Source organism: Thermobia domestica, chromosome 14, assembly GCF_964235325.1.
Source record: "Thermobia domestica chromosome 14, izTheDome1.hap1.1, whole genome shotgun sequence".
Lineage (NCBI taxonomy): Eukaryota > Metazoa > Arthropoda > Insecta > Zygentoma > Lepismatidae > Thermobia > Thermobia domestica.
Genome location: NC_137467.1, coordinates 90,909,336 through 90,934,896, shown reverse-complemented (window position 1 = coordinate 90,934,896; position 25,561 = coordinate 90,909,336). Strand labels below are relative to the sequence as shown.

General features: G+C 33.4%; 1 protein-coding gene across 1 annotated transcript in view; it reads right to left on the bottom strand.

Annotated features, from left to right (window-relative positions):
- Nucleotides 1-3,375: 3,375 nt before the first annotated feature.
- Nucleotides 3,376-25,561, bottom strand: part of Capa (cardio acceleratory peptide capability) — a 116,269-nt gene continuing 94,083 nt past the window's right edge. Inside the window, exons 3-4 of the mRNA XM_081738682.1 lie at nucleotides 9,066-9,410; nucleotides 3,376-4,209 (exon numbers count right to left, since the gene is read on the bottom strand). Coding sequence (XP_081594808.1) covers nucleotides 3,965-4,209; nucleotides 9,066-9,410 — 590 coding nt within the window. The 3' untranslated portion in view covers nucleotides 3,376-3,964. The remainder of the gene's footprint in view (nucleotides 4,210-9,065; nucleotides 9,411-25,561) is intronic.

Here is a 25,561-nt window from a genome sequence, read left to right as displayed (position 1 = left end):
AAAAGAATTACGAAAATTAGAATGTTGCTAAATGGGCAAGAAAGTTTTATTTTCGATTTATTGTTCTTATTTACTGCTCTTTTGATATGAAATTTGTCACATACATGTCTTTGCCGATTATACACATACTAACGTTATAAGAAATACCGGGCGAATTCGTTATCAAATTATATTCCTACAACAACATATTTATAGACATGCGACAATAATTTTGGACATGAGTGTACATATAGAAATTTCCGGAGTTATAAATCAACTGTATCCACTTCATCCTCATCTCATAACAATTTTATATTTATGTCCTCAGAATCAGAATGTCCTCAATTCAGTATCTTAGATTATTTTTGGTAGCTTCTTTCGTTTTCATTTCCTTTTTGGTTCTGTTATTTTTTTAATTAGCTGCTATAGTGGCGTCTTTTCGAGTTGCAGACATCTTTAAATTTTAAAATCATCTTTTGATTGAAGCTTTTCTTCATTGAACCAGGCATTATATTTCTAAATACTGTTTTATAATGGTACAGAATTGATTCAACTTTTCGTGTTGGAACTTGTGATATTTGACAAACTTTGACATATGTCCGGGCAGCGGTGCCCCTCACCCCCACGAAAAAGTGGTAGGGGAGACCGGAATTAGTTGTGACAAAAACAAAATAACTTGCTTTGTAAACTAAATTTTATTCAATGTCGGGGCTTTTTAGCTTCATAATAAGCGTAGACTTTCTGCTACCTATCTGAATATTTCTTTATTCCACGTACAAGATTCAAATTTGTGCCATTTTCAATGAAATATTATGTCTCTACAAACAAATCTTGGGACGCAATCTGTGCCTTAAATCCCGCTGTGGGGACCTTTGCTTTGAGTTCAGTTTGTCATTAAAAATCAGGGTGGCATAGGGAAACTGCACATTTTTGAAGTTTTCGCGGTTCCTAGGAATATCAGTCCTACTTTAAGGATGAATCACATATTTCGAGCGTTGCTATATTTTTCATTTCTTCAGTAAACCTATGCGCAGCATTCCCCTTCCCACGTTCCTAAACAGAAAACCATTTAATTGGTTGACATGTATATTATTATTATTATTATTATTATTATTATTATTATTATTATTATTATTATTATTATTATTATTATTATTACCTAGGTATTATTACCCTTACATTTCGCTCTTCGCTCAGAAATATTACTGAGTTTCACATACTGTGTTAGGAGGCCTAATATGAATTTACTCGGCAAACTTAAAACCACAAATGTCCATTTCGGGTTGATGTTAGTTTAACACAATAGTAAAATTTCATAGTTCATATAATTACTTCTTACTGTTATGACACTATACCTCAAATAGAGAATGTCGGGATACCGTTTTCAGCTTTCTCCTCTTATTTGTTGGGCTTCCAATCTAAAATATATCTTTGGCTTCAAAGAGTTACTATCCTAAATTTTCCTTTATGCGCACTGTAAATGATAATTCGTTTGAACAGAATATCACCGTTGCATTTTCAGTACAGTCATTGCTAGGTCTACTAATCCATTTACTAGGCCCTATAAAGGTAAGCAAGAAAGTTCTGTTGCTTTTTGGTGAGGATTGTGTTAAATTGGCCCTCACACCGTGATTTGAATGAAAAATGGAGATAAGGCAAAGGTCAGTTGTTGGTGTGGGTATATCCAACATACTACCTGGTTGTGGCAATTCAGTTATACCGTGGACTTGCGTAAGGACAGAGTGAACATTGGACCTCCACAGAGCGTCATAAGAGCGTGTATGCTGTAAGAGTTCAAATTGGATTCAAACGCCATTGCAGTAGGGCGAAAGATATTACCAGAAGGCAACGTGAACAGACACCCGTATTTCTTTGTTGTCTCGTTTGAGAAAGGCGCAATTTCTGGACAGGGTGTTGACATATGATGAGAAGTGGGTCCTGTATGAAGCTCCAGAGTGCCATCATCATTGGTTAGCATCCCATGAATAAATTTCAAAACACCCGAAACCAGCACTGCACGAGAAAAAGGTCCTCCAGTGTGTTTGGTGGACTGCTTGCGGCATCGTGTATCGTGAACTGCTACCAGCTGGTCAGAGCATCAATGTAACTGTGTACTGTCAGCAGTTGAGTAGTGTTTAAGAAGAACTCAAAATTCTGGAGCCAGCACTTCTGAATTGCAAAGGACAACGCTAAACCGATGTGGCTAGAATGACCCGGGACACCATTCTACGCCTTGGATGGGAAACACTATTCCATCCGCCATACTCCTCGGACATTGCACCGTCCGATTATCACCTGTTCAATTCATTGGACAATCACCTTAGAAGTCAGTTCAAATCCCTAGTAGAGGTGCAAAATGCACTTGATACGCTCTTCGTTTAATGGCCCATCAAATTCTACTGCGATGGAATCAGTGGCCTTCCAGAACGTTGGCAGAATGTTGTTGATGCGGATGGGGACTATTTTTTATCTTCCAAGTACGTCGTATGTGACATATCGATGTTCGAAGATGGTAGGTGAAAAAGCGACAGAACTTTCTTGATTATCTTCATAAAACACTCTTGACTTTGGATATGAATATAACATCAGTACACAAACAACTGTTCGAAATTAAAGCGTGAGTCAAACTTAATGGTGTTTGAAAATGAGGCTCTGACTTCCTTTAAGCGTTATTAACAAATGAGAGGTCTGCGGTGTTCCCACTTCTTTGTATACATTCATGTCAATCTATTTGCCACCTTCTCGTGCTGTAGAGCATCATCTTAACCACATACCTTTACTAGATGGCAACGTCGCGTAACGGCCTTAATTTTATTCGCTTAGAACACACGCCATCAAGTTTGTCCTATGCTTTAGAAAATCCACTGCACCTTCTCATTCCTTTTTTATCTTCCCTATCGAATTACCAAGTTTCTTTTATTCTCGAAAATTTTTAGTTTCTTTCTTCTTCAGAATACTAATTAGACCTAAACGTTGTTTCGTGTTATAATAGAAAAGAAATGCGGAAAATGTACTGTATTTTCTTTTTCTTTTCTTCTCTCTCTCTCTCTCTCTTTTTTATATATATTTTAAAGAAAAAAGTCCGAAATTTTCCCAGCCAGAAAAACAGAATGAAATGTCAGTTCTTTTTCCAGCTATTGCATCTCTAGCTATTAGTATTCCATTTGTAATCAATTTGTTTAATAATTTTGCTTACCATTTTAGGGATTTTTTCAACTCACAATCTCAGCCTACGTACAGGTTCAAGCACACAAAAGGACAAAACGGAACTCGATCAATGCAAGCTACATTTATTATTTTTTTAAGGTTTCATGTATATAATTGTTTTAATTTCCAGTTTTAACTTAATGAAAGAAATTTTATTTCGAAATAACACAGAAATCAATCTGATAATAATTTTATAATAAATAATTTTCCTTTATTTCTGGTATAAAGACTAACTTCTTTAGGATAACATAAATAACATTACAATAAAACAAATTAATGACACTTTCTTGAATACTGTTTATGATATCTGTGATGGTTCCATATAGAAGCATAAAATAAATGTATATCGAGAACTTGATATGAAAATCCTCCTCCGTGCCTGTTGTTAAACAGACAATTTTCACACCAAGATCTACTATTTGAAACAAAAGAAATATAATTAAGCCTATGCGTCTTTTTAATTACCATAAATTTAAAAATTGCTCAACATAAAGTAATTAATAACAAAGAAACAAAATACAATCCGCACCAATTAACAAAACTGCTGTAGATAATATTTTTTTTAAAAATGTTGATGATATAAATATTTATTTGTGAATATAGAAATAACCTGTCTGTCAGTCTTTTTTTACTACTTAATATGCAATTTTATTTCTAATTTGCTTAGGAATAAATTATTTTTTTTTGAATTATATAATTTGCATGTGTTCTTTCATTTCAAAAAAAACACACTTATGTCCAGTATATGCATGTGTTGGAACTACATAATTAACTTTTCTTATGATTGCTGACGTAATTGTGTTCCATCAACATGGGAACGACTTGGCTGTTGCTGCGGCGGCGTTTGATTGGATGTTGATCTGCCAATACGTGAAGAAAACCTCCGGTCTTCTGTTGCTGAATCTTCATCCATTCGATTGTCATTTCGGCGGTTAAACGGTCCTGTGTGTTCGTCCGACCTGGACATTTCCACCAATTCTCGGCCAATGCGAGGCGTAAATGTACTGCTTTCTTCGCTAAGCTCTGAAATAGTTACACAATAGATTTGTAAGTGTGATGTTTCAATATTTGCTTCCATCTAACAAATAACAAATATAATAAGTAAGTTATTATTCTGTATTTAAACATATTAGAGCTATGGTTATCAGCAACTAACCACATTCCATCATTAACAAGACATGTGGCAACTATCAGTCAAACACTATAACAAAACTTCAAGACTCTTGTCTAAGGTATGAGACGAAGAACCCTAGAAAGAAAAATCTGCAATGGAACACGCATGGCAATTGACCTTTTCTTCCCTGAAATTGCGAGGAGGCCACTTACTTACACGCAAGGCAAGCTTGAGGTCGTTTTTATAAAATGGTATTTTACTTTATTTAATATCTGGAATTCTAGAAAATAGAGAAGCTTGAGTTGTATGTGTGTCCAAATTATAATTTGGAATTGCCAATTAAAAAATCCACTGCGTCATAATCTATTCGCCTAAATGTAGACACCCGTGTGTTTTGATAATAGCCTACTCCACAACTACAATTGTAGAAAGATTCTACGAATTATAGGACGAATAAACCTGCTATTCCTACTTACAAATTTTCCACATACCCCAGAGAGAGACAACACGAGGAAAGTGACTCTTCAGGGGATCAAACCTACTGAAGTCCATATGGCTAGTGTCTGGACCCTCAACGTTATGTCTTCCAATGAAATCGCTTCAATGCCAACAGTTCTCTCTATTTGTAGCATAAATATATGCGTAGAATTTATATATATATATGCGATGAGGTCGTGTCCTGGTACATTCGGAGTTGATTTATGGCATTTTTATATAAATAATGAAGTTCAATGGGGTGTGCAACTTGGAACAGTGGGCGGGCCAATCACAGAGGACTTTGTCGGTACATCTAGCAATCCTTATATCGAGGGAAATTTCCCCCAAATACCTGCGCTTGCCAAGTGCTTGTCTTCAGGGCGTTACCACGTTTCGCACTGTGTGGTCGATGGAAAATTTCCAGTTCACTTTTAACAGGTTTTGTAAAAAAGAAAAATTATAATAATTATTGTTTTCAATAAACTGACCAGTGGGACGGAAAACAGGGTTAGGCGGGCCGCATACGGCCCGCGGGCAGGCTGTTGCACACGGCTGGTATAAATAATACAGAACTTCAAAACTACAATGAAGTTCTGTATAATAGGAATCTTCTAGCCAGTATGTGTTCCTTATGGTACGCAGAGTTGATTTGTTTTGAGGCACTGATGAAGGTGGATCTTCCATGATGGTACTATCTTGTGACTCCAATAAATCTTTTCAAGTTAGTTGTATTGCAGTGACGAATGAACTATGAACGGGATTTAAATTGAAACATCCTAGTAAGATTCCCTGATTTTATAGGAAAAGTAAATTATGCCGAAAACCATCGTGGCAATAGATAATGTCAAAAATCTCATTCTGCCAACTCAGTTTTACATGAGCAAGATAAATCACTTTCTAAGCTAAAAACAGACCAATGCGCAAAGTATATTGGATCCATTAAAGTTGAAAAAAATAAACTGAATGAAGAATGTCAGGATATGACGAAGGTCACGATTAACAGGCTGCTGTGGAAAAAGTGATGAATAAAATGGAAGAAAGAGAAATGAGGGACAGGTGTAAACAATACTATTAAGGATGGAGCAATATCAGTGAGTGATCTTAGATGTGGTATTACAGAGTAGCTATTACATAAAATGTGTAACAGAAACATTATTTTACTTACGTTGACTGTAAAACAGAATGCCACAGAATGCAATTAGGTGGTTGGGCACAACATGAAAAAGAAGTCACACGAACGAGTGAGGCTAGGGCTGGATTAACCTACCTGGAGGCCTGGGGCTAAAAAAAAATTGTGGCCGCTGCTGACTTCATGAAAGTACAGTAGGAAAGTTAAGGGAACATGTTTCATATTTTTGCTCATATTTTATATTTTGATGGTGTTTGTATTTTCATTATTATTTTTACATAGCCAGTTGAGATTTTGATCAGAGTGGAGGTCCCTGTCCATCTGGAGGCCCGGGGCTATAGCCACACTCAGCCCCCTCTTAATCCGGTCCTGAGTGAGGCAAAAAGTGCTACGAAAATCTACACATGCAAGCCGTTGTATTTGTGAAGTGAATAGTCTGTGTAGACCAAGGATCTTATAAAATAGAGGATCTGCCCTTACAACAAAATCTTGAAGCCATACGTCACAGTTTCGTCATCCCTACTCTGCCCACTTCGCCTAATAGGATCGCAATGTTTTGAGCCAACAATCATGGCGGAAACGATGGTAGCCAATCAGACGATGGTAGAAACGAGAGTAGCCAATCAGACGTGCCGATGCTCAGTTGCTTTTTGGCTTCACCGATTTAATAAGATGAAGATACATATGGGCAGATCCTCTATTTATAACATCCTTGGTGTGGACATAGATGATGATAGAATGTATTGTACTAACAAGAATTTAGTTGATACTAGAGCGAAACATAAAATTTACAAGATTCAGATAAATAATAATAATATAATTAAGATTACAAGAATTTAAATGATTAATATATTTAAGAATTTTAGAAAAGTTTACGAAGAGACTTAATAAATAAAACAAAGATAGTTAAGTGTGACTGCATTTACGACTTCCATTTACATAAGAACAAACATATAATAGTCAAACTGAATTTAAGCAATATTCAAACTATACAGGATATATACATAATGCAAATTCGTTTTGAAAAAGCAGGGAATATTTTTCTAGGCTTGAAGAAGAAACCAGTAAAATCATATTTCCAGACTTGAAGAAGAAATCAGTAAAATCATATTTCTAGGCTTCAAGAAGAAATCAGTAAAATCATATTTCTCGGCTGGAAGAAGAAATCAGTAAAATTATATCATTAAAATTTTAGTTTATTCCACAGAAAACAAAAATAACAATAATAATTTTCCATGTAAATGAATGGGCTAAAAAATAAATATGGGGCAGGCGTAAAATTCCAGTTCGCATTCAGCACAGCACAGTTAACAAAATCATAAGCTAGAGAAATGAAAAATAATTATTATGCTGCAGAAAACTTAGTACTGGAAACTTCTTAATAAAATATTAGTTAAATACACAATAGTGTGCGAGCCTGAGAAAGTCGTATGAATTCACGTAATGAATGTCTGTCGTGCGCCTAAGATTTGGTCAACGAAGAATTCTGCGATATCAAAAATAGCTAAAACATGAAAAAAGAAGCCTTATAAACAAATCTAAACAAGATGTAAAGTCAGAAAGTTTATGCGTTTCTACCAATGTATCTTCCTAAATTTATCATAAATCAATGAACAAGGTAGGTGCAGGTAAATACGCCATGTTAAGGGTGTTGGATTTTTATAGCCTTAATTTTCATGAAATATAAGGAACAAGACAAGTGCGTTGCAGAGTAGCGTGTGGAAAAAAATGTGACGATGATGCGACTCACTTCTACTTTGTACCCAAGGTAAAAGAAAAGTGTTACAAAATGGTGTATTTACCAAGACGTGCAGGTAATTACGCCAAGTCTAGGATACTATTAGAAACTTGTAATAAATCTTGCAACTGCTTACATCGTCTGTGTTGTGTGAAGTCAAATATTACTTCACAACATGGGTGAAGCAAAAAATAGAATAACCGAAGTGCAAGATGAAGATAAGAGGTAAAAACGATAATATCCAAAGTTGAAGTGAAGTTCCAAACTGAAAATTTTTAGTCCATAAGAAGATATAGAAACAGTGTCACTGTACTGTGACTTTAGAAAAAAAAAAACTACAGACATGGCATGGGACATTTGGTTACACCATGCTTGGTATTGAGTTAGTAGCCACGGAATCACAAATACTGAAATTGCACTTAGAACAATATTAAGATGGATCTCACAGAAATAGGAATACAAAGTAGAAACTGGATCCAGTTGGCTAAGGACCGAAGTCAAGGAAGAGCTTTTGTGAACGCGGCATTGAATCTTCGGGTTTCGTGGGCCATAGAGTTAGTTAGTTGTTAGTGGGGGTATTAATTATTATGTCGTGCCGATTTTTGATTCTGGACTTATCCATCAAATCTAAGATTTGAACTTAACTCCTTCCACTACGATGTATTTTCTGAATTCTGATTATTGAAGTTATAAAACTGTATTATGGATGGTGTATCATTATATAACCTTCAAAACATCAATATAGTAACCCTACGTGATGCTATCATTTTGCGATTTGGTATCGGGAGTCATGACGAGCTAGACTCGTCATTTCAGCGCAAGGAGTTGATGAAAAGTAAGTCATAACCCATATAAGTCGGAAACCAATAACTTGACAAAATTTAAAATGTTGGCAAATCCTAAACAGCGTAACGTGTGTCCCAACTTCGATTGCAGATAACTCGAGAACTGAATATATGTACACCATATTTCATATGCGTACCTATAGAAGTCTACCAACATACCAAAATTGGTCAAGATTAGATGAGTTCAACTCATCGCGTCTAGTGAATCCTTTTTACGAAAATTTGACTAGTTGAAAACCAAACATTGGTAATCAATAACTCGAGAACCATATGACCCCCACTTGTCCATATATCAAGTGATGATGGACTTTAATGAGTTTGGTGGGTGTGTGGATTATCATCATTCACTATCATTAGTCATCCATCTCCTTTAGCCCAAAGGACATAACCGTGGAACGTTAAAGTGAAAGATTCAATTTCAACCAATTCATTTACAATTTTAATTGGAAACATTTATGTAAGTAGCTGATTTTATGCAGATTAGTGATTACTAAAGTAAGGTGTATTCTCTGTACTGCATAGTCAACAGTTGAAACAAATACAGTCACAAAACACGTAAGAGGAAAACTTTCTCACCTTTGAGAGCTAGAAGTACCCATGGGTTCTTTAATAAGTTAGCTAATTTAAAACTGCTACCAACGCTCTTCTCCTCTGTCGATCTTTTGTTTCTTCGACCAAGACGTGGACCAAACCACACACCACCTCCTGATGACCTCTTGGACACTTCATCCATAACATCGTCTTCCCAGCCATCGATGTCGATATTTACATCATCAGCGTCGTCGAGGACGTCGCGAAAATATATTGGCGACGGAATTGGAGAGTAAGATGACCGTCCAACTCGTGGGAATGGAATTAAACTCTGGCGTTTTCCTACTCGAGGAAATGGTATTAAACCCTGACGTTTTACTTCGTGAAGACCTAAAAGTAAGAAATAAATAATATTAATTACCCTAATAAAGACAGAAATTATTGTTTAGAATTATTTATGCAGTATTACTGTCTGTCATATTTATCTAATTTCAACTATATACTTAATGGAAAAGAACAAATAATAGAAAGTGACTAACATAGTTTCAATCTAACACTGTGTCCATTAGATTACGAACATTCGAACGACTTTCCGAAGCCCCAAATATTTCAAGCGTTAGAGTTCCCATGTGGATCCGCAGAGGTGGATCTAGAGGGTAAAAAACTGGGGGACCAGTCAAAACCCAGGCTATGATAGGTATACCATGTTTACTATAAACTTTCAAAAATATTTAAGTAATAGTTTAAGTAATTTTAGTCACTCAAAAAACTGGGGGCCTAGATCAGCCACTGGTGATCGGGCTATCCCTGAGAGATCACAGTCACCAAACAATCCAGGCTATTGTCGGAAATAATCAGAGTCTAAAGTTTTATTGGTGATGATTTCTAGTTTATACATCTACACAAAATTATACATTTTAACAGTGTAGTTAATTGAAGGGGGAAAGGGAGGAAATTTCCAGGCACCTCTGAACACTTCCCCGGAACCTCTTTCCCTTTGTACTTTCTAGGAGGGAAACTTGGTGCGTATCAAACCTTCATGTGTAATTACAAAAATTAAAGTCATAAGCAAATAAGAAATCAAATCATCAGTTTTTCAACTTACTTCTAAGAAATCTACATCAAAATGGATTTTACTCCAAGAAGACAGAGTATAAAGTTTTAGTACAGTGAATTATCCGAAACGCTGAAAAGTAACATCTCCTGAACAGTGAACAGGTTGAAATGTCGAGATGTAAATGAGCGAACTTTTCAGGCGAACTTTCGTTTTCGAAAATTCGTTTCCGAACTTTTCATAAGCAACTTTTCCGAACTTTCGCTTTTTTTTATTTACTAATTAGCGACACTCATTTTAATAATAACTTAGTCTGAATATTGTGTGATGACTGTGAGCTAGCTATGTGTTACACAGTATAGTTATTTGCACCATAATGATACAAGATGGACTGACACATGTTTAAAAATTGCATTCTTGCCTCTTCTTAATCTTACATACTCTTTCACTTCAAATATGTGAAACAGGACATGAAATTGATTAGGAAGGAGCTATTATTCTTGAACAAGAAAGTAGAGAACTTATGAGGAACTGGAAAGAAGCAAGAAGGATTAAAGAAGAAGGTGATAGAGTGATGAATTGGAACTGTGGATTGATAATAAATATGGAATGGGAAAGAATATTAGGAAGAGAAGAAAGAACAAGAAGAAAAAAGTACAATGAAAGTAATTGTTATAATTATTTATCTGATTTTTTGGTAAAATTGTCATGTATTATTGTTTTGAAAACGTTATAATAATGAGCACACTTTATGGAGCGCTCTCACAGAAGGTACCCAAGCACGTTTATACGCTATGTAGAGGAGACCGGGGCTGGTTGAAACATTTGCCCACATAACTTTTGTAATATGTATTTGAAATCCACAAAAAAAGAAACCAAATTAAAGTTTGAAATCTCACGTTGTATTATGTACAGTTTCATTCTTTTATTGGTCCACATTACAGAGTAAAACATGATTTTCTTCAGGTTTACAAGTGTTACAAGCAACAGCGTTCACGGGTCAGGTTGAAACACACCATGGGGTTGATTGAAACAAAGGGAATACATTATTCTAAGTTTTATTTTAGTCTTTATAAAATGTAATTAGCTATCATATAATGTGTATTCTATAGAAATTGTGAAACAGATCAAAACTATTTTCATAGCCATACAGAAAATATGCTTGTGACAATGATAGAAAATAGCATTGCAATACTGCATTACTTGTTATGTAGCTTCGCGAAAACTGCATCCTTAGTCATAGTCAGAATTGCAGTTCTGGTATACGAAAGGAACTATTCCATCAGTGCACATTTCGTGAGCCCAAAAGTGGCATGATTTACATTTAACGCACTTTTCACGAGGTTTGCTGTTAGAATATATATTCCAACAGAAAAAATACAAAAGTATTCATCTTCTGAACTGGAACTAGGGTCATATTTTTTCTCTTCCTTTGATTTCTTGTTTGAAGGTAGTTGATTTGATTTAGAAAACAGTTTCTTTTTCGGTAGTACTACTAAGCTTGTGCTTTTTTATGTTTGTAGTTTCTAAAATGACTAAATTATTTCAATCATAAGAACTCAAATCATTTAAAAAAAATAAATTCATTGTTTACATAAGCCTTGACTGTATAGAAAAATAAGCGAGATTGGTTGAAACAATAGAAAATGTGTGTTTCAACCAACCCCCTGCTGTCCGCCATGATAAGAATAAAAACAGTGACACACAATTTGTTAAATCAAAATGTAAGCAATGCAAATTGTACACGATACTTCAAATTACTTCCTGGATACTACTTATATTTACATAACATTGTTGTTCTGAAATAATAAAAGAAAAACAAAATTTCTTAAAAGTTACTCAACACCTTCGGAAACAGATTTTTCAAGATAAACTGTGAACGATCACTGCAACCTCCATGAAACTCATACACAATGAAGACAGTTGACTAATGCTGCTGCGCTAGGAAGACAGAGTTGCTGGGCCCCTTTCTTCATAATTTTTCGCTACTGTTTCAACCAGCTCCGGTCTCCCCTATATTAGAAAAACTGATTTTTCAAATCTTTTGTGAGGAAAATACTGTGAACTGAGAAATCATAACCTTTTTCATATTGTACAGGAGAATTTTCCTGCGAGTAAAAGTTCCTTTTGGAATGCGTTGAGAAATTAACACTTAGTTTGCAAGACAGTGGCGTATTTTGTGGACTAGCGGACCTGCCGGCGATAGCCTTACAATATTACAAAATAAAGTTATTATAATATATACTAAACTATATTAAGAATTTTTTACTTTAGCATCTTATTTCAATGATACAAGTTTCTGAGAACTGTATTATTTAGAGAGATCCACTAACTTCTTCGCACGCAGCCTGTCTCGCGAACTTAAGAGGTCTTCGATATGACACCGCAATAGAAACCACTTTCTAGCTACTACAGCAAGAATTGTATCAAAGCATTCTCCTTCGCTCCACCTCAGCCCACAGCGTACGAACGAACTGCCAGGTAACAGCAGTTTCCTCTAGAAAAATCAGTTTCTTGGGGGTGAGCGAAGAGTAAAGGGAAATTATACTAATAATGACAGTGCATTTTGGGGGGTCTCTGTGAATTGTTCTGGACATCATGAGCCTCGTTCCATATCGATTTGGGTTAACGCAACGAAAATTTTGTGTTTTACAGCAGTTTGCGAAGCTCTTACAGACTGAGGCTCCTCCTTTGCTAATCGCCTATTTCAGCGTTCATTGTTACTCGAGCATCTTCCATTTACTCTGGTGAGTAGGGCTACCATCTATCCAATGCGAAATGTAGCGATACTTCATGCAACAAATAAAGGTAGAAATGTACGATCGTTTCTCTGTAATACTAATAAGGTAATATAAGTCTTGCTAGCGAAGAGAAAATATTTATCTACTTGATAAAAGAGTGGTGCAAGTTGTTTTCTTATTTTGAAGATAGAGATGCGCACGAGACAAGATTTGTGGCTGTCTCGACTCGAAAATGTGCTGTAAAAGTGATGTCTCGACTCGAAAAAATATATATGTTTCTATTGGAAGAGCCGTGTCTCGACTCGAATTTTTCAGGAAAATCCTGTCTCGACTCGTCTCGTGTGCATCCCAATTTGAAGACCGTATAATAACGAGGAAACTAAACTATAATAATAATAATGTACGGGTTTTACAAAGGTTAGTGGTAGCTCAAGCCATCAAACCATTATACGTCACTGCTGCAATTGTACTCTTAGTACAAGTATATTTTAGGCACACACTAACTTGCCCCCACCTCGAAGTGTTTCAATTACCACACTGCATTTTAATAAACAGTAAGAAACTTTTCCAATTTACTTCCAAATGTTTGTATGAAAGCCAAAAAAGTCTGAGTTATTTGCATTGGGAGGACCTACAATTTTCAGAAGCCGTGGAAAACATTCAATAAAAACTTGGTCTAAGGAGACAGGAGTCAACTATCTCACGCATAAAAGAATAAATGCTACAATAATGATACTCTTCGTATTCCAGCTACTTACTGTGAGTCGAGTTGTCATTAGTAGTTCTTGGTCCAGAATGTCCACATACTTTCGCAGCATGGTTTCTTTGTTCAATGAATAGCAACGAATTAAATGTATACCAGATGGTCTTATGTAGCTGTCAATTAAGGAAGTAACAAAGTGTCAATTTAATGTGACATATAGATGTTGCACAATACTTGAACCCTAGGAGGTGAGAAAGACATGTGAAATAAGTTAGTTTCATGTATTTAGAAACATGGGAAACTCTGGATAAAGAACAAATGTTAAAATATATTGACTGTCTAAGATGTAAGGCGTAGGAGGGAGGGAGCCCTTTGACGGAGTACCGAACCTAACATAGACACCTGTTTGTATGTGTGTGTTCCAGGGTTTTTTGGAGGTGGAGGGAACGAACTGTGTTCTGGACATTGCTTAATGAGGGGACTGTGATTTCTATTGCATGGAAACTGAAAAAATATGTGAAAAAAGAAAGAAATAGGAATCATTATTCTAACGACAGAAAATTTAAGAATGACATAGGTACGTGTCACTTTTTAAAGTTAATGTATTGCCCCATATTGAGGAAACCGCACATAAGATGGAGGGGTAAAGTGTGTTTTTTTTGTTTTGTGAGCAAAGGATCACTTTAAACCGACATGCGACTTGTTATGCATTTTGTTAAGACCTTGCCACATACGTAGAGGGGAAAAAAAAGAGTGAGCGTTCCTACCTGAGTTTCAAAGAGGAAAAAAAAGAGTGAATGAATGTGTACGCAAGACAACTTTCCCTTTTGTGCTTTTGGAAGAAGTTTTGAAGGAAGATTTCTGTAGGCATTTTTGCATAAATGATTTTATCCTTTTAAAAACTAGAGTAATGAATTAATTATTTATGAATATTAATGAGATGATAATGAATATTAATGAGATGCTAAAGAAAAGGATTACAAAGAATGGATTTTACTGTTTTTCGTATATTTAGAGGCATTTTGCGAATATATGTAATATACAGCACTGCGTATTGTACATAAATGTATGAGATAATGTGGAAGGAAATGCGCGCAACTCTAAGAAACATATTTTATGTAATGATATTGTATTTTCAGTAGCTGATATGTGATTTTAACATAGAATAGCATCTTTTGGATACTGCATGGGTCTAATGGAGTACGAAGCTTAGACGAATGACAAATTGCATGTATTTGTGATTAGTTTGTAAGTAGGGTACATCTATGTGTAGGTGATATGTGATTTTAACATAGAATATCATCTTTTGGATACTGCATGGGTCTAATGGAGTACGAAGCTTAGACGAATGACAAATTGCATGTATTTGTGATTAGTTTGTAAGTAGGGTACATCTATGTGTAGGTGATATGTGATTTTAACATAGAATATCATCTTTTGGATACTGCATGGGTCTAATGGAGTACAAAGCTTAGACGAATAAGAAATTGCATGTATATATGATTAGTTTGTAAGTGGGGGGTACATGTATATAGCTGATATAGGATTTTAGCATAGAATATCATGTTTTGGATACTGTATGGGTCTAATGGGGTACGAAGCTTAGACGAATGACAAATTGCATGTATATATGATTAGTTTGTAAGGGGCTACATGTATGTGTAGCTGATAGGGGATTTTAGCATAGAATATCATGTTTTGGATACTGTATGGGTCTAATGTTGTACGATGCTTAGACGAATAAGAAATTGCATGTATATATGAATAGTTTGTAAGTGGGTAGATGTATGTATGTATGTATATTGGTTTTTGATATTGGGACAGGAATATATGTATCATATTGTAGACATATTATCTTTCGTTTGCATGTAAGTGTTTTAAGCATGTGTTGTTGGTTGCGTAGCTTTAGGGGCTATACTATGGGGGATGCAAACACCTGAAGTGTTTCTATTGTAGGGTTATATATATTGTAGAGCTGTATATGTTGTTGTGGTGATACGCTATGTGAATGCAAACACATGAATTGATTCCTTATGTATATAGATTACCTTGAATACCATGTTAGAATGTATATATTGTGATTTTACGTATTTAACCTCTTGTAATATTTATTGGATCGTTTGTTACTCAAACTGTGAGGCTGAACACATCATGTTACCTCAAAATGTGAGCATACCACAGATGTTGTACGGATATTTGAAGCACAAAGGATATCACTATGTTATAACCCATTTACTTATAGATATCTTTTCAGTATAGTATTCTAATGTCTTATATTGATACCTTTACTTATTTCTAAGATGCTTGTTTACCTTATAGAAGACATTATGACATCAACATGGTTTGCAACTTACGGTCATTTATTGTAGGAGCATAAAATACGTATACATAACCTTATATGAAGCATACGTATTCTTCCTTTATCTTATATAGAATACAGATACTTCGTATGATATGAAAATTTGTTGGAGAAATAAAACATATTATTATAAATTGTAACGCTTTATTGTATTTTCCAATATTGGCATATTGATATACATATATAGATATATTTAAATAAGATATTTACATGATATATACGTACAAGTACCAACAGATAGCAAAACTTATGGACATCATGCTACCTTTAGGCAGTTTACTATTTACATATACACAGAATACCAATTATTTCACGCACTTAATACTTTGATAACCATATGGCAATGTTCTATAGTCAGTAATACTGTCATGATTTAATCGTCGTCTTTTATTTTGAACTTTTTGATGTGTTTTAGTTTCAGACTTGGATACGATGACAAACCCAGGCTTACGAACAATTCTTCCTGGATTGTGTAACTGTTTTTTCTCAGCTTTATCTCGAACTAGTTGATAAAAATGATCAAAGTTAATTTCTTCTCGTGTACGATGATTTAAAGTTATTCCTCTAATTTTAAATACATAATCTACTTTCCCTGTTTGAACTTCTTTCATTCTATAGGCATAATTTTTTGGCCCTAAGCCTATAAATGCATCAATTTCCCACCCATCAGGAACTTCATTAGTTAACTGACCTAAATAGGAACCCAAAGAAAGTGGAGGCTTTTCATTACGTTGCTGCACAAACATAATACTATCAGTGTCGCAGTACAATACACGCTCAGGATCTATAGCTGTCAATAATTCATAAAGTTTTAGACGCGCCCACGATGTGATAAAGGCTGCAAGGACAACATTGGAAAATTTCCATGGCTTGTTTTTGTTCTCAATGTTTTTATATGATACAATGAGATGGCGCTCTCCAATAGGCAATACAGTTTGTACCTCATATTGTGGTGCCCATAGATAACTTAAAAATTTTTCTGGAGTATCTACAATTACAGATTGAGATAAATCTGTTCTTTGTCCCCATTTTCCATACAAGGAATTGAGAAATATTTTGGAAATATATCTTAGACCAGGATTTGATTCAATGTTATTTTCCGTTAACTGAATGCATTCATGTTCATAATAGTCTGTAATATATTTTTCTTGATCTTGTTTAGTTTTGCACCAGCTAGGAAATCCTGAAGACTCCTGCTTCATTTTTAAGAAGGAATTGACATAATCTTTAAACAAATTATCTTCTGATCCGGATAATTTGAATTCCCAAATTTCAATAATTTGTAGAATTTTGTATCCGAGATCTAAAGCTACATGAAGTTCAGGAGTACAGTATGTACCAGTAAGGACACGCTCGGCATCATTATGCATACAATTGTTGTCACTTTGTTCCATACACGTACGACATAACCCAAACAAAAGGCGATCATTACATGTATATGGTAAAATTGGAAAATATAAATCTTTGGGAGGTAAGATACTACATTTGACTAATCCATGAATACTTTGCACTTGTGGAAAGTCAGGCCCCTTGTATATTATAGGTTTACCTATAGGCAATGGCTTACGTGCCATCACCCAGGGGTAAAGACTGGTAACATCATAATATGACACAGACTCTTCGTTGGTACATTCATATAAGGCATTAAAACATTCTGTACGCCCACCATGAAAACTATCTTTAGGTACCAGATGGTCGACAAGATCATGACACTGTGTTTGAATAAACTGTTGTATTTTTTTATCATTTTTTACCATATGATCCCATTCACATTCCCACATTTCAATGACATTAAGATTTAATTTTTTAAGAAATGCTATTTTTGTGGTGGTGTTTTCATACCGATCTTGTAGTGATGTGCCTTGCTTAGAGGTAGAATTTAGGGATACGTGTCGTAGTGTAGGATAACAGTTTAAACACCCGTGATAGTAACATCCATGAAATTCGTAAACTGTATTTGTTTTAGTTTCAAATCCATCAACCTTATACCTCCCAAATTGTTTTTCCAAACCATTTCCAGAATGAAGAATTTTATTACCAGTAGTACGTTCTAAGTATCGCAACCAGTACATTGCCTTCAGACTTTGACGATCACGATGGTCAAACCCATAAGGTGGAATGATGGGAATAATTTCTTTGGGTAAATATAAGGTACGATATGTTAGTATTGCCAAACTAGCAATAGTTGACGCAACAATAAAACATTGGATACCATTTGTTTTGTCTTCAATTAAGTTTGAAAATTTAATGACAGCCTCTGCTAAAATTTTAACATCATTCCGACAATATTCAATCATTTCGTTTTGGAGATTATATTCCTCATTACTTGCAGCACGTTCTTTGTGCCATATGATAAGTTGCTCTCGATCTTCAGTGCTTCTTGAATCAGGATCAAAATATTTTAGATCAGGAATTTTGCCTATGTAATTTTGGTTTTCTAATGTATTAAACAAGTACGGGAAATCTCCCTTTCGTAAATTTGCAGAAAGACCTAACGTCTTAGGTAATTTAGATAATTTAACTCCCATATACAAATATGTGTCACGGAAGTAAATCTTTTGTCCTAAACGCATTTCAATAATTTTTTGCCCTGACATTATTACTTCAGGTGTAAAATGATGGTTTATGATCAAAGTTTTAGCACAGAATTGCATATCATAATTACTGCCATTATGGGAAAGCACAATGATTTTTTTAAACATTGGTCGAGTTATTAATACATGATTAACAAATTCTTCAATGTTGTTGAAATCAAACGAACGGAATCCATTTTTATCACCGCATACAAAGCATGTATCGTCAAGCTTCATGTCCTTACACTTGTAACAAGCATGAATACAATTTACGAAATTTACGTGATGTTCTTGTTCTCCTTGTTCATTTTTAGGAAGTAACATTGTTTCTACATCAAAGATAATGTACAAAAAGGTATCTACATGTTGCATTATAGCCGTTTGAACAAAACAAATATGGTCATCGCTTACATATGTATAACATGTTTTACAATAACGTTCACCACATTCATGTTCAGACTTGCGTGTACGCATGTCAATCATAGTACCACAATGGACACAAATTTTCTTTGTTTCGCATAAACTCTTTCCGGAAACATTTATCATTTTATGATTGTGAAAACATTCTTCTGAAGAAAACAGTCTATGACAATCAACGCACTCGTGTTTAATATTATTATCATTATTAGAAACATTATGATACTTTTCGCACATTGGACATTTGAAGTTACACTTATGATTTTCGGTACGATGATAAGCTTCCAAACAATACTGACAATAATTTTTCTTGTTTAATAACGTTGTAATACTAGTAATTAATTCATAGTGTCCTTCACTATACAAAATTAAAATTTTCTTGGATGCATGTATTCCAGGATAAATTACATTGTAGTTTCGAGTTAAACGATTTTTTTCGTAAACAACAATTTGATATTGAGGTGCTAGCTTATTTTGAAACTTTTTTACATCATTAATAGTACATCCATCATGGATTTCAATGTCAACTTTAGCACTAATACACAAATCCTTTGCTTGTTTCATTAATCGTTCGGGATGATTTTTCAATTGATATACATAGTTATAACGATGATCAGCCCTACCCATTCCAAGGACAATACTTTTAGGAAGACAATACACATCCTTTTCTACAGGAATAGTACATTGATGCATGTGTGTTACAAGATCAACATATTTTGCTGAACCCATTGTTCGTCCCCTACCTTTACGTGAATCAACAATATGAATTTTGAAATTTACTTTATCACCTAATAAATAATTTTCATTACTATTTAAAACATTTTCAATTTTACGAAATAAAATGTCGGAGCTTAAATCCGACTTTTGACGCCACGAAATGTATATTGGTTTATTAATGGTAGAAGCAGAACTTTCTATTGTTATACCAACATACATATCATCATCGGCATCATTTAAAACATGATCCTTTACAAATTCAAATAACAACTGAATATATTTTTCAGGATCATCTATTCCGCTAGTTTGCATACGTTCGATTGTAACTTCCTTTCCCGTAAGTCCAAAATAAGTATAATGTTTGGTTGTACTATTAACAATGCGAAAATATTCATTTGTTTTACCACTCCCATACATGGTAGGTTGTGATACATTATTAGTATTAGGACTTGGAAAGTTTATAAAATTTTCCATGAAAACGCTAAAATCATTTGTAGTTAAACTATTAACTTTTCCTTCAGACACAAGTTCCATAAACTTTTCACGAGCTAAATTTTTTATATTATCTTGATGAAAGAAGCCTACATGATATAAATCAATAATATCTTTTGCAGACTTACATTTTTTCAAAACAACATGAGGATCACAACCAAAATGTATAAACAATGCCTGCAATAACTTTGAATAAGCTTCATTGCTTACCCTTGCACCCGTAGCATGACATTGTGTTATCACTTCCCATGTAAATAAAACTTCGTTTGGATTTTCATATCCACGTGCTTTTTGTGCCGACAACATGGTACAGATGACAGATTGTCCTTCCATTGTATGATTGACACAGTAAATATGTAATTGCAATATGAATTTTTTGTTTTATACAGTAAATATTTTACACAATGATGTACACAGAACTTTGATATTTCTTTTCACAGTTTTTAAATGATAGGGTTTCGTAAGTAGACTTTTATGATATAATTCACAATATGATGAGCAAAGATACACTTTTTAAGAATTTTTTACACTTACCAGTAAGTATAATAATAAAACTTTCCCGAACTTGATTCAGTTCACAAAGATTTAGTTGTAAGTTTACCGACACTATACTTGAAAGCTTGTCGGCAATTGCACTAACACTGGCCGTTAACTACAATCATAAAACTTCCCGTAACTTTTTTTCAGTTCAGTATCGATGCACTACCACTTGTCACTCACTAAGTATATTTTTTAGTTCACCGAAGATATACTTTTAAGTTTATCGGTTAATCCTTTAGCACTTTCCGATAATTGTAATTTACAAACTGCCGTAATGAAATTGTTTTACACTAATTACAGCACGCAAAGTACAAACAGGAAGTGTGTTTACTTTTTATTGATTGTTTATTATCAACACTAATAAATGGAAATTCCAAGAACTCCACACGAAGATTCCCGAAGATTGCCGAAGGTTTCCGAAGTTTTCCGAACATTGCCGAACCTAACCGAAGATGAACATGAGAGTTTATCCACAATTCCTGTACATGTTGGTTAATGTACCACACGAATGGTTCCGAAAATTGCCGAACTTAATCGAAGATGGACATAAAAAATGTATGAACAATTCCTGTACACGTTTAGTAAATGTAACTTCCAAAAGACTTGTAACTAAGATATATTTCAAAGTTTATTATTAGATGTAACTTTATAACAAAATTGGTATTTTAAAATAAATGATTTAACAACAAAGAGTATACCAATGATTGGCTTTACTTTAACAGTAGTAATTTTATAGTGCGCGGCGCGGTTTGCTGCGCTGAATTTATAGTTTAAAATTTAATCTCGTACCCAAACGCATTTCGTTTTGTAATCTTGTACCCAAAAGCATTTGGTTTTGTAATCTCGTACGCAGGTGCTTTAACATATTTTAAATTAGTAACAATAATATTACATAATGTGATATAATTTGTAAATGCACTATTAAAGTTTGCAACACTTTAAATAATTATAGCTACTTGTTTTGTATGCTTTTCCACTGTGTTATCGGTCTAAAAAATTCCTTTGTTAGTAGTGCTAAGAATTTGTTTTGTTTGCATTGCTACAGCTGTTTAAACTGGTTTAAACCGGTTTAACTATTTATTGTTTTTTGTTATACAATTATTCAGTTCTGCAAGAACTTCGGTGTTAAAATAGAATGTGATCGTATTTAAATTGCGGTGCAAACTCGTTGTTAAATTTGATTGTGAAAATATAAAAATTCTTGTGCAAACTCCTTATTTATTTATTCTCTCATATTTTATTCCATCGTTTCCTTTGGAAACTCGTTGTTAAAAATGTGAGCATGCCAAAGATGAACCGAAAATATTAAAAGTTGTTTCAACATACAAATAATTCCGATAGAAACACAAAGTAACATAGTTACAAATATTTTATTCGTTTGCTTCATTAGCAGCTCAGAGGAATTACATTCCGAAAATATTAAAATTAACAAAACAAACTTGAACATAAGAAAGTTATTTTAGCACGACACAAAATGATTAAACTTAAAATTTATTACATGAAGCTCTTTGATTCTTAAATGGAGAAGTAAAATTTAAGTCAGTGTTGCAATTGAATACAGAAACTATCAGTAAAAGTACAAGTTCCCAAAAGTAAAGTGTAGAAACAAAACTTAAAACACAATGTTGCAATCTAAATTGGAAAGAAAATTAAAAATACAACTTACAAACAAAATGTACAAACCGAAAATAAAATTGCAGAAGCAAAAATAATACTACAAATTTTAAAAAAATTGAAACTGACATGAAAATACAGAAACAAAATTAAACAACGCTACAATCTAAATTAAAAGTACAAGTTCCCAAAGTAAAGTGCAGAAACAAAACGCAATGTTGCAATCCAAATTGTAAAAGAAAATTAAAAGTACAAGTTTAAAAAATTGAAACACACAAACTAAAAATAAAAAAATACAGAAACAAAACTTAAAACACAATGTTGCAATCCAAATTGCAAAAGAAAATTAAAAGTACAACTTTAAAACACAATGCTACATTACAAATTCCGAAACAAAATAAAAATTACAAGTGAAGAAATAAAAAAAATGCAAACTGAAAACTAGAAGCGCAAAAACAAAATTTAAAAGTACACAATGTTGCAATCCAAATTGCAAAATGAAAATAACAAGGAGGAAACAAATTTTAAAAAAATGCAAAACTCAAAACAAAAAATACAAAATAAGATTAAAACAATGTTGCAATCGAAAATACAGAAAGAAAATAAAAATACAAACATAAAACATATACGAAACATTATGTAGTAGAATAGCACGTCATTATTTTAATAACATGAGTTTGCACCAGCTTTGGTGAGATTTGCGGACAAAGTTGGTGCAAACTCATGTTATTAAAATAATGACGTGCTATTCTACTACATAATGTTTCGTATATGTTTTATGTTTGTATTTTTATTTTCTTTCTGTATTTTCGATTGCAACATTGTTTTAATCTTATTTTGTATTTTTTGTTTTGAGTTTTGCATTTTTTTAAAATTTGTTTCCTCCTTGTTATTTTCATTTTGCAATTTGGATTGCAACATTGTGTACTTTTAAATTTTGTTTTTGCGCTTCTAGTTTTCAGTTTGCATTTTTTTTATTTCTTCACTTGTAATTTTTATTTTGTTTCGGAATTTGTAATGTAGCATTGTGTTTTAAAGTTGTACTTTTAATTTTCTTTTGCAATTTGGATTGCAACATTGTGTTTTAAGTTTTGTTTCTGTATTTTTTTATTTTTAGTTTGTGTGTTTCAATTTTTTAAACTTGTACTTTTAATTTTCTTTTACAATTTGGATTGCAACATTGCGTTTTGTTTCTGCACTTTACTTTGGGAATTTGTACTTTTAATTTAGATTGTAGCGTTGTTTAATTTTGTTTCTGTATTTTCATGTCAGTTTCAATTTTTTTAAAATTTGTAGTATTATTTTTGCTTCTGCAATTTTATTTTCGGTTTGTACATTTTGTTTGTAAGTTGTATTTTTAATTTTCTTTCCAATTTAGATTGCAACATTGTGTTTTAAGTTTTGTTTCTACACTTTACTTTTGGGAACTTGTACTTTTACTGATAGTTTCTGTATTCAATTGCAACACTGACTTAAATTTTACTTCTCCATTTAAGAATCAAAGAGCTTCATGTAATAAATTTTAAGTTTAATCATTTTGTGTCGTGCTAAAATAACTTTCTTATGTTCAAGTTTGTTTTGTTAATTTTAATATTTTCGGAATGTAATTCCTCTGAGCTGCTAATGAAGCAAACGAATAAAATATTTGTAACTATGTTACTTTGTGTTTCTATCGGAATTATTTGTATGTTGAAACAACTTTTAATATTTTCGGTTCATCTTTGGCATGCTCACATTTTTAACAACGAGTTTCCAAAGGAAACGATGGAATAAAATATGAGAGAATAAATAAATAAGGAGTTTGCACAAGAATTTTTATATTTTCACAATCAAATTTAACAACGAGTTTGCACCGCAATTTAAATACGATCACATTCTATTTTAACACCGAAGTTCTTGCAGAACTGAATAATTGTATAACAAAAAACAATAAATAGTTAAACCGGTTTAAACCAGTTTAAACAGCTGTAGCAATGCAAACAAAACAAATTCTTAGCACTACTAACAAAGGAATTTTTTAGACCGATAACACAGTGGAAAAGCATACAAAACAAGTAGCTATAATTATTTAAAGTGTTGCAAACTTTAATAGTGCATTTACAAATTATATCACATTATGTAATATTATTGTTACTAATTTAAAATATGTTAAAGCACCTGCGTACGAGATTACAAAACCAAATGCTTTTGGGTACAAGATTACAAAACGAAATGCGTTTGGGTACGAGATTAAATTTTAAACTATAAATTCAGCGCAGCAAACCGCGCCGCGCACTATAAAATTACTACTGTTAAAGTAAAGCCAATCATTGGTATACTCTTTGTTGTTAAATCATTTATTTTAAAATACCAATTTTGTTATAAAGTTACATCTAATAATAAACTTTGAAATATATCTTAGTTACAAGTCTTTTGGAAGTTACATTTACTAAACGTGTACAGGAATTGTTCATACATTTTTTATGTCCATCTTCGATTAAGTTCGGCAATTTTCGGAACCATTCGTGTGGTACATTAACCAACATGTACAGGAATTGTGGATAAACTCTCATGTTCATCTTCGGTTAGGTTCGGCAATGTTCGGAAAACTTCGGAAACCTTCGGCAATCTTCGGGAATCTTCGTGTGGAGTTCTTGGAATTTCCATTTATTAGTGTTGATAATAAACAATCAATAAAAAGTAAACACACTTCCTGTTTGTACTTTGCGTGCTGTAATTAGTGTAAAACAATTTCATTACGGCAGTTTGTAAATTACAATTATCGGAAAGTGCTAAAGGATTAACCGATAAACTTAAAAGTATATCTTCGGTGAACTAAAAAATATACTTAGTGAGTGACAAGTGGTAGTGCATCGATACTGAACTGAAAAAAAGTTACGGGAAGTTTTATGATTGTAGTTAACGGCCAGTGTTAGTGCAATTGCCGACAAGCTTTCAAGTATAGTGTCGGTAAACTTACAACTAAATCTTTGTGAACTGAATCAAGTTCGGGAAAGTTTTATTATTATACTTACTGGTAAGTGTAAAAAATTCTTAAAAAGTGTATCTTTGCTCATCATATTGTGAATTATATCATAAAAGTCTACTTACGAAACCCTATCATTTAAAAACTGTGAAAAGAAATATCAAAGTTCTGTGTACATCATTGTGTAAAATATTTACTGTATAAAACAAAAAATTCATATTGCAATTACATATTTACTGTGTCAATCATACAATGGAAGGACAATCTGTCATCTGTACCATGTTGTCGGCACAAAAAGCACGTGGATATGAAAATCCAAACGAAGTTTTATTTACATGGGAAGTGATAACACAATGTCATGCTACG